The 10,441-nt window shown below is 48.9% G+C and overlaps 1 protein-coding gene across 1 annotated transcript; it reads right to left on the bottom strand.

The window, feature by feature from the left end:
• Positions 1-1,357: 1,357 nt before the first annotated feature.
• Positions 1,358-10,192, bottom strand: TCHH (trichohyalin). Its single transcript, XM_030936887.1, has 3 exons — positions 10,147-10,192; positions 8,704-8,871; positions 1,358-7,822 (listed from the first exon to the last, which is right to left on the bottom strand). Exons 2-3 carry the CDS (start codon positions 8,839-8,841, stop codon positions 2,432-2,434), a joined length of 5,529 nt encoding a protein of 1,842 aa, XP_030792747.1. The 5' UTR covers positions 8,842-8,871; positions 10,147-10,192; the 3' UTR covers positions 1,358-2,431.
• Positions 10,193-10,441: the final 249 nt, after the last annotated feature.

Here is a 10,441-nt window from a genome sequence, read left to right as displayed (position 1 = left end):
TTCCCAGTTTATAATTAAGTAGGCAATTGCCCAACAGCCTCAAGGTTCTGCACATGCATGTGTATTATTCAGGTGGAGCAGGAGGCTTGGCCTCCATGTTTTCCTGCCAGCATGCTAAAATAACAGCTAGAGGGCATGGACTGGCTGACACATTTTTTTTTAAACTACATGTAATTATAACTGTGATGAAACAATACTTTCTTCTTTGGAAATTGGCTTTACCTTCTTGTAAGGTGCTACAAGTCCCCAGGGCTTTGCTTATTTTTACCATAATTATCATTGTTAAACAGTAGCTTAGCTGATGAAGTGTATATTTCAGTGGTATCCTGAGGCTGGGCATTTATAAGGAGGCTCTTGAATGAGTACCCATAGGGGGTCCTGAGGAAAGTCAGTGAAGCTCTTCCAGAATTTCTTTGAAGGTCCTTAAGTAAGAAAAAGAGTATACTTTAGGGGAAAAATAGTTTTGCAGTTAGAAATCATTTGAAAGAGATGAAATTCCAAGACAATGTCAGGGGATTCCCAGGTTATGTCTTTGGTGGGCATCTGCCATTTGTTAAAGTGAGAGAGAGAGAGGCTTTGCTTCTTGAAGAAAATGCCATCTTACGCTATCAGAATGATACTCAGGAGCTATAAGCTTAGCTTGTCTGCACCACTGATCAAAATGTTGAGTGACTATAACTTTAGGGCATCTTGTCATCATGACTATCAAGATTAGAAATGATATTGTTTTGATCAGGGACTTCTTGGACTTATTTCTAGTTAGCAAACTGTGACTACTAAATATAAGAATCCAGCAGGCAGCACAGGGGTGTTATTATTATCTAATAAATTATTATCTAATAAGATAATAATTTGATACTTCAGCCTGATTACTATTAAGTACCTTCTGACTCAGTCACCTCATGGATTGTGTTGCTTAAATCAACAGGACATCTACAGTTTTTATAGTGCTGATCTGAAGTTTCAGGCCATTTTCTATCATTGGCTCATCAGACATCAAAGACTAAGAGGCTGCTGCATTCTCTAAAGGAAATCCTAACAAATATTGGGAGCACCAGTATTGTCATGACCAGTGAGTCGCTGCAAGAAATGGCATAGAAAGCTGTGGTGTCAAGAACAAAAACACTCCGAAAGAGAATCTCAGTGTGGGGATGGAAATAGAGTTCACCCTAACTGGAAAAAAAAAAAAAAAAAAAAAAAAGGTTTAGGGAAAAACAAAGAATTCTCTCCCCTCTTTTTTCATATTTGGACATAGATAAGTAATGAAATGCCCTTACATGATTGGGAACTTGTGTTAGTTTCCAGACCATGAGATCTTGAGTTATGATTGACGCAGAGTTAAAACAGACAAAAGTAGTTACTTGCTAAACATTTATTAATTTATTCACAGTTCAATTATTTCAACAAGAGTATCTCTAAGGTATTATCAACAGGCCTCAAATGATTGTGGGCTGATGGGTCTTGTCAAAGGGCCTCTAGAAATTTGCCCCTATGTTCACGCATTTTTCCCTTTTACACCCCCAACATGCTCTATGTGATCTCTTATTGGCCCTAGAGTAAGATAGATGTTTATGGGATTCTGAGCAGCTTCCTTCTAATAAGCTAAAATTAACAAAGGTTTGTAATATTCTCAAACTCATCAAAACTTAGGGAAGTAGAATGAACACTACAGACTACAACAGACATAATTTTAAAATTTGAACTCTGAAGTTGTTTGAGAAACACCTCATTTTTGCTTCATGAGATCATGTGTTTAAGTGGAGTTGAGTGTAAAAAAAATCTAATTTGAACTGTAAATCTTCAAAGCTAAACCTATTTATAACAGATATTTCTTCCTGTAATGGGCTGACTTCACAGGAAGTTTTTATGCAGAGGTCACTCCTCCTGCACTATTCAACAAGGGTTATAAAAATTTAGTTACCTGGAATTTGTGCTTATTATGCCACAAAAGATGAAAAGCTGTTTGGAGAAAATGATCAATTTAGGTTCAAGAAGAAATAGCAACTTGAACATTAAAAGTATCTGCACTTTCCACAAGATGGGTCAATCATTAAACAAACAGACCCATTGTTTAGAATCTCAAATCATCTTATTATTCTTGTTGCTTCTGAAAGCAATAAATGAACATGTTCATCAAACAAAATTTCTTAAACAAATTAAATGATTTATATGCTTTTTAAAAAATGCACACCACATCTGCATCAAAGAGCAAAAGAAAGACATCTTGCAGTAAAGAACTACTTGAGGAAGAATAAAAGGCAGGAGTACAAAGTACATAAAATAAGCGTAGTTTAAGATTTTGGAAGAAGACATTCTAACATCAGATAGTTTTCCCACAACCAGAAACATCTGAGTTATCACTTGGTACCCAGTGTTTCTCATTTTCCCGTGCTCGAAGCTTTGGCAGGTGTCAGGACATTGGCAACATCTCTTAAGGGCGGTATTGAGATCTCTGCTCTTGGATGTACTCATAGAGAGGGCTGGAGCGCACTGGGACGCTGGCAAACTGATGACTGCCGGGCTCCAGAAGCCGCCCATGGCCCTTCCCTTCTTGGGATTGTGTTTCCCGGACTTGGCGGCGCCTCTGTTCCTCCTCCTGCTCGCTGCGGAGGTGTTCTTCCCATAATTTCCTTTCCCGTTCCTGGCGACGTTTCTGCTCTTCTTCTTGCCATAGTTCTTGTGCCTGACGACGACTCTTCTCCTGCGTGGCAAACTGCTCCTCCCCCCGGTACTGCCCGTCTCGCTCCTGCCTGAGCCTCTGCTCTTCCTGTTTCTTAAGCTGCAGCTGCTCTTCTTCCCAGCGATACTTTGTCTCACGATCTTGGCGGCGCAGCTGCTGTTCTTCCCTCTCCTGGGGGAGCTGTTCCTCCTCGCGGAATTTTCTGTCGCGCTCCTGGCGGCGCAGCTGCTGTTCTTCTCTTTCCTGACGGAGCTGCTCTTCCTCCAGGAATTTTCTGTCGCGTTCTTGGCGGCGCAGCTGCTCTTCCTCCGTTTCTTGGCGCAGCTGTTCCTCCTCACGGAATTTTCTCTCCAGTTCCTGGCGGCGCAGCTGCTGTTCCTCCTGGAGGAATTTTCTCTCTCGTTCCTGAGGGCGCAGCTGCTGTTCCTCTTCGCGGAATTTTCTGTCACGCTCTTGGCGGCGCAGCTGCTGATCCTCCCTATCCTGGAGCAGCTGTTCCTCTTCGCGGAATTTTCTGTCGCGGTCGTGGCGGAGCTGTTGTTCGCGCTCCTGGCGGCGCAGCTGCAGTTCCGCGAGGAATTTTCTGTCACGCTCTTGGCGGCGCAGCTGCTGTTCCTCCTCACGGAATTTTCTGTCGCGCTCCTGACGGCGCAGCTGCTGTTCTTCCCTTTCCTGACGGAGCTGCTCTTCCTCCAGGAATTTTCTGTCGCGTTCTTGGCGGCGCAGCTGCTCTTCCTCCGTTTCTTGGCGCAGCTGTTCCTCCTCACGGAATTTTCTCTCCAGTTCCTGGCGGCGCAGCTGCTGTTCCTCCTGGAGGAATTTTCTCTCTCGTTCCTGAGGGCGCAGCTGCTGTTCCTCTTCGCGGAATTTTCTGTCACGCTCTTGGCGGCGCAGCTGCTGATCCTCCCTATCCTGGAGCAGCTGTTCCTCTTCGCGGAATTTTCTGTCGCGGTCTTGGCGCAGCTGTTGTTCGCGCTCCTGGCGGCGCAGCTGCTGTTCCTCCTCGAGGAATTTTCTGTCACGCTCTTGGCGGCGCAGCTGCTGTTCCTCTTCGCGGAATTTTCTGTCACGCTCTTGGCGGCGCAGCTGCTGTTCCTCCCTATCCTGGAGCAGCTGTTCCTCTTCGCGGAATTTTCTGTCGCGGTCGTGGCGGAGCTGTTGTTCGCGCTCCTGGCGGCGCAGCTGCTGTTCCTCCTCCAGAAATTTTCTATCACGCTCTTGGCGGCGCAGCTGCTGATCCTCCCTTTCCTGGAGCAGCTGTTCCTCTTCGCGGAATTTTCTGTCGCGGTCTTGGCGCAGCTGTTGTTCGCGCTCCTGGCGGCGCAGCTGCTGTTCCTCCTCGAGGAATTTTCTGTCACGCTCTTGGCGGCGCAGCTGCTGTTCCTCTTCGCGGAATTTTCTGTCGCGGTCGTGGCGGAGCTGTTGTTCGCGCTCCTGGCGGCGCAGCTGCTGTTCCTCCCTTTCCTGGAGCAGCTGTTCCTCTTCGCGGAATTTTCTGTCGCGGTCGTGGCGGAGCTGTCGTTCGCGCTCCTGGCGGCGCAGCTGCTGTTCCTCCTCGAGGAATTTTCCGTCACGCTCTTGGCGGCGCAGCTGCTGTTCCTCTCTTTCCTGGAGCAGCTGTTCCTCTTCACGGAATTTTCTGTAGCGCTCCTGGCTCAGCTGTTGTTGGCGCTCCTGGCGGGCCAGCTGCTGTTCATCCTCCAGGAATTTTCTCTCTTGTTCCTGGCGGCTCAGCTGCTGTTCCTCCCTCTCCTGGTGCAGCTGTTCCTCCTGGCGTAATTTTCTGTCGCGGAACTGGCGCAGCTGTTGCTCGCGCTCCTGGCGGCCTAGCTGCTGTTTCTCTTCTAGGAATTTTCTCTCTCGTTCCTGACGGCGCAGTTCCTCTTCGCGGAATTTTCTGTCACGCTCTTGGCGTCTCAGCTGCTGTTCCTCCCTTTCCTGGAGCAGCTGTTCTTCCCTTTCCTGGAGCAGCTGTTCTTCCCTTTCCTGGAGCAGCTGTTCCTCCTCGCGGAATTTTCTGTCTCTCTCCCGACGGACTCTCTTCTCTTCTCTTTCCTCTCTCAGCAACTGCTTTTCCTCTTGGAACTTCCTGTCGCGCCTTTTGGCTTCCTTTTGCTCTTCTCGCTCCAGTTGTTCTTCCTCTGGGAAATGCCTGTCGCGCTGCTGCCAGCGCCTCCTCTCTTGCTCACCATCTCTCTCTTGCGGTTCATCCAGCAGGGGCTGCAGATCTTGCTGGGACTGTCTGTCGCGCACCTGGGAATCTTCCAACTGCCGGAACGGTTCATTCTCTCTACGTTTGCAGTAAACCCTGTTATTACGAACTGCATTGTCTTTTTCTAGTTCCCACTGCCATTTCAGATCACGGCGCTGATCCTCATCCCGGTATCGCCGCTTCCTCTCCTGGTGCCGAAGCTCTTCCTCTTCCGGATACTGCCTCTCCCGCTCCTGGCGCCTTTTCTCCTGTTCCTCTCTCAGCAGCTGTTCTTCTTCCTGCTGCAGCTCCTCTTCCTCGCGGTATTGCTTCTCCAGCTCCTGGCGCCTTCTCTTCTCCCTTTCATCTCTCAGCAGCTGCTTTTCCTCCTGCTGCAGCTCGTCTTCCTCCCGATATTGCCTTTCCCGCTCCTGGCGTCTTCTTTTCTCCCGTTCCTCTCTCAGCAGCTGCTCTTCTTCCTGCTGCAGCTCGTCTTTTTTGCGGTATTGTCTCTCCCGCTCCTGGCGCCTTTTCTTCTCCCGTTCCTCTCTCAGCAGCTGCTCTTCCTCCTGCTGCAGCTCCTCTTCCTCGCGGTATTCTCTCTCCCGCTCCTGGCGTCTTCTTTTCTCCCGTTCCTCTCTCAGCAGCTGCTCTTCTTCCTGCTGCAACTCCTCTTCTTTGCGGTATTGTCTCTCCCGCTCCTGGCGCCTTCTCTTCTCCCGTTCCTCTCCCAGCAGCTGCTCTTCCTCCTGCTGCAGCTCCTCATCCTCCCGGTATTGCCTTTCCCGCTCTTGGCGTCTTCTTTTCTCCCGTTCCTCTCTCAGCAGCTGCTCTTCCTCCTGCTGTAGCTGCTCTTCCTCCTGCTGTAGCTGCTCTTCCTCGCGGTATTGTCTCTCCTGCTCCTGGCGCCTTCTCTTCTCGCGCTCCTCTCTCTGCAGCTGCTCCTCCTCCTGCTGCTGCAGCTGCTGTTCCTTTCTCAGCTGGCCTCGTAGGGCTGGCTTGGCGTACAGCGTGTGGTGGCGTCTCTTCCTTTCTTCTTCTAGTTGCCACCTCCATTTTTGGTCGCGGCGCTGCTCCGGGCTTCGCCTCCTCTCCTGATCCTCCTGGGAGCCGTACCCCTCTTCCTGGAGCTGCTGGGCACGCTCCCGCCGCTGGAGCTGCTCCTTTTCCTCCAGGAACTGCAGCTCTTTCTCCCTCTCGCTACGCTGACGGCGCCGCTGCTCCTTCTCCTCCTCCTGGAGAAACCGTTGTTCCCGCTGCTGGCGCTCCTCGGCTCTCAGCTGCCTCTCCCGCTGCTCCCGCAATGAGGGCCTGGCCGACAGCCTCTGACGGCCCCTCTGGCGCTCTTCCTCCGCCTGCCACTGCCAAGTGAAGTCCCCGCGCTGCTCCTCTTCCTGCTGCTGCCGGCGAGCCGGTTCCTCCTCCTGCCATTGCAGCTCACGCTCCCGGCGCCGCCTCTTTTCCTCCTGCTCTTGACTGCGCCTCTGTCCTTCCTGCTTGCGGGGCCTCGAGTAGACTTTGCTTTGCCGTGCGTCGGCCTCGCTTTCTAGCTGCCACTGCCACTTCGGGGTCTGGCTCTTAATCCGCTCCCGGGCCTGTTCCTGCTTCTCCTCAGCCAGCTCCTGCTCGCGCGTCAGCCACTGCTGGCGCCTCTCTTCCAGCTGCTCGCGCCTCTCCTCCTGCTCGAGTCTCTCCTCCTCCTCGCGCTTCAGCCGCTGCTCGCGCCTCTCTTCCTGCTCGCGCTTCAGCCGCTGCTCGCGCCTCTCCTCCTGCTCAAGCCTCTCCTCCTCCTCCTCGCGCTTCAGCAGCTGATCGCGCCTCTCCTCCTCCTGCCCGCGCTTCAGCCGCTGCTCGCGCCTATCCTGCTGGAGCCTCTCCTTCTCCTCGCGCTTCAGCAGCTGCTCGCGCCTCTCTTCCTCCTCCTGGCGCTTCAGCCGCTGCTCGCGCCTCTCCTGCTGCTCGCGCCTCTCCTGCTGCTCGCGCCTCTCCTGCTGCTCCTCGCGCTTCAGCCGCTCCTCGCGCTTCAGCCGCTCCTCGCGCCTCTCCTCCTCCTCCTCGCGCTTCAGCCAATCGCGCCTCTCCTCCTGCTCGCGCTTCAGCCGCTGCTCGCGCCTCTCCTCCTGCTCGCGCCTCTCCTCCTCCTGCTCGCGCCTTAGTTGCTGCTCGCGCCTCTCCTCCTCCCTCTCGCGCCTCAGCCTTTGCTGCTGCTGCTCTTCTGCCTGGCGCTCCCTCTTCAGCTCTTGCCGCTCCAGCTTCTGTAGCTGCTCTTCTTCCTCCTGGAGCTCTCTTTGCAGCTGCGGCTCTTCTTCCTGCAGCTTCTCTTCCTGCCGGAGCACTCTCTCGCGCTTCCTCCACTCTTTCTCTTCTTCCTCCTGGAGCACTCTTTCTTGCCGCTCTCGCCTTTGCTGCTGCTTCTCCTCGCGGCGCTCCCTCCTCAGCTCCTGCAGCTCCCGCCTTCGTTGTTGCTCTTCATCTGGAAACGCCTCAGTTTCGTGACCCTTGCACCTCTGCAGCTGTTCTTCCTCTGCACGGCGCTCTTCCTGTTCTTTCCATTCTCGCCTTTGCCGCCATAGCTCCTCGTCGCGGCGCTGCCTGTCGCGCTGCTCAAGTCGCTCTTGTTTCTCACTTTGCTCCTCTCCCTCAGCGAGCTCCCTCTCCTGTTCCTGCCTTTTCTGCCTGCGTCGTTGCCCAGGTTCTTCTTCCAGTTGTCTGTCCCGGGACTCGAATCTCCTTTGGTCTTCTTCTTGCCTGCGATCTTGTAACAGGCTCACCTTTCCGTCACACCGGGCTCGCTTCTCCTCATCCAGTCCCGTAGCCTGGCCGAGAGCATAGTAACAAGCTTGAGCCACTTTGAAAATAAATAGGAGGAATTCGTTGAAATCGACACGCCCATTACGGTCACGATCCAGAAGTTCCAGGATCAGATCTACCGTCTTGGGGTCATGTGGTCTCTGTAAAAAAGACAAAAAAAAAAAAAAAAAAAAAAAAAAATTTACAATGTACTATCTACAGGTGATAAAATTGTTTTCACACATGATATATTTTATGCTATGCTGACATTCAAGAGACATTCAGAGCAATTAGAAAAATGTCCAGTGTGTATCATCGTCTTGTCCCCATGTAAAATGTGAACCCTCATTTTAAAGCATATATTCGTTTGAAATTTTTCCAGCTCGTAATTTAGTGCTGACCAAACTGGAGGATGCAGGAAGAGAGACACAAAGTAGAATAACGGTAAGCCTACGGCACCTTAGAGGCAGAGCTTGAGGTGAAGATTCAAAACAGCCTCGTGAACTTGTGTGTAAAATTAACAAAGCTACTCAACCTCAAGAAAGAATAACACAAGTTCGCTTTAATTGAGTAAGAATGAACTCACCCTTGAGAGAGATACAATGGAAATTTATGAAGATTTGCAGTAGCCATTTCTGTCTGAAGCAGCTAGTACTCTTGATTTTGGTTTCTATTCCATATTAGAAAACAGAACAAAACATTTACGGGTAGCGCCATTTTAGTAGAGATCAGGCTGATCTCAGTTTTGAAATTTGGAAACAAATTTAAGTTCCTCAAAGTCTAATTTGATTTGACATCTTTTGTGGTAATGTCCCATGAAGAGCTCATTCACGTGGCCATGCGGTCAAGTACATGAAATACTTTATTATTCAGACTGCAATGCCAAGTTAGTACCTTCTGACTCAGAAATGAATGGGGGATGTAGTGTAGATCTGTCGTGGTGTAAAATGAATATAAAGCCACCATTCCTTGCTCTGGTCTCCTCTGAGAATAAATCTCATAGCCTCAAGTCAGTAGATCTCATTTTCTTGTTAGTTCTTACCCGAAGGACAGCTCCAAATTCCCTTTCGAGGAGGTTCTTCAGGTCTTTCTTAGTTAATGCTGCTCCATCACAATCATGTGAGACATATTGATTGAAAATTTCAGTGATGTCACAGATGCTTCTCAGAAGTGGTGACATTTTTTTTCTTTCCTTCAAGTTCAAGTAAACCTAGAACAATAAAACAAGATCCAAAATCAAAATCCCGTTTCTGCTCTTGGGAAAGTTTCATTCACACTATTTCAGGCAGATACCTAAATAATTTGAATTTACAGCAGTATTTTCCACCTGGACTTTCAGAGCATTTTAATCTTTGAATATTGTATCAGAAAGAGAAAGAGTGATCCTGAGAAATTCCAAGCCAGGGAATCATCTTCAGACTGTCCTGTTGTCAGTTTTTGATTGTCCACCCAATGTGGATTATCTGTCCTTTTCTTCTCTCTTTCTTCCAGCTCTCCACCATATTTCAGAGTAGAAAATAAAGAGAGGAGTGCAGAAATTAAAATTTTATATATTTCTACACACCTTCCTTTAAAGTTGAGCAAAGAGGACAGGTAAAACCCAAAAGGTGAAGGAAGACTTGAGAATATCTTAAAGTGGTTAGAGGCCATGTCAGCAAAACATTTAGAAGAAGATAGAACAATGAAAAGAGAGTATGAATGATTCCCCAACATTATAGTCCATAAAGGATTTAGGAACTCTTATAGAATATAATTCATAAGTCAACAATTCAAAGATTAAATAGTACTTCTTCCTAATCAAAAGATGACATTGTAACATTCAGATACACACGTGCAGAAAACAGAGAGTGTATGTTACCCGCCTCAACTCAGATTTAGTACAGATATTCGGATACTGAAGTATTGAAAGCTTCTGAGAGGTCCTTTCTAAACCAAACTGAATCCAGAAAACTGAATGATATTGGTTTTGTTAAACCCAAATGCATCATTGGAATCTTGGCTTTTTATAAAACATTAGCCAGCAGTAGATCGATGTTATAAGAATACATAGAATGACTTTGCTGGCGGAATATGTCTAGTGGATCATCTAGCTAACTTCTTTATGTACTTTTCAACTCCAATACCTTAAATGCTGTGACTGTATGAAGATGGCCCATATTAGGTAGAACCAATGTAAAAGAGAACAGAAGGGTAACAAACTTTTGAGATAGCAGTTTTTAGGAAGATGAACCCTATCAGAGCCCACATGATCATCCTTGATGTGCAAAAGTATAGAGTTCAGAGCCCAGGGAGAAGGGCCATGCTTCAGTTCAAGTGATGGCTCCAACCATAAGAAGATGAGATAGAGTTAGTGAAAGTTTATTTATCCCTGCAAAATACTGATACCTTCTGGTACATAGAACCTCCCCCAATATCCCAACATCTGAAGTAGCTATACAAATGGAGAATCATAAAGAAGACCACGATCCCACAGAATGGGACTTACCCACTTCACCAGAGGAAGAAGTTGAGTGCTCGCTGACACCACGGGCAAGTGTACTGGGTAACTGGGAGCTGGGCCTTTTATAGGGATTTTAATTGTGCCCTGGAAAGCAACTTGGGAAGGAGACACCCACTCTGTGGGATGGCCTGATTCATTCCTAACCAAGCCCAGCTCCACCTCTGTCTCCACAAATGGCTTGTTTATCTCACTATTTGCTCACGTAGCTATTTGGCATGAGGTTCATAGACCTTGCCTCCTGACAGTCACGGTACTGGCCCCACCTAACATGAGAGGGTAG

Source organism: Rhinopithecus roxellana, chromosome 8, assembly GCF_007565055.1.
Source record: "Rhinopithecus roxellana isolate Shanxi Qingling chromosome 8, ASM756505v1, whole genome shotgun sequence".
NCBI lineage: Eukaryota > Metazoa > Chordata > Mammalia > Primates > Cercopithecidae > Rhinopithecus > Rhinopithecus roxellana.
The sequence above is the reverse complement of the archived record's forward strand: the minus strand, read 5'-3'. Positions and strand labels throughout refer to the sequence as shown.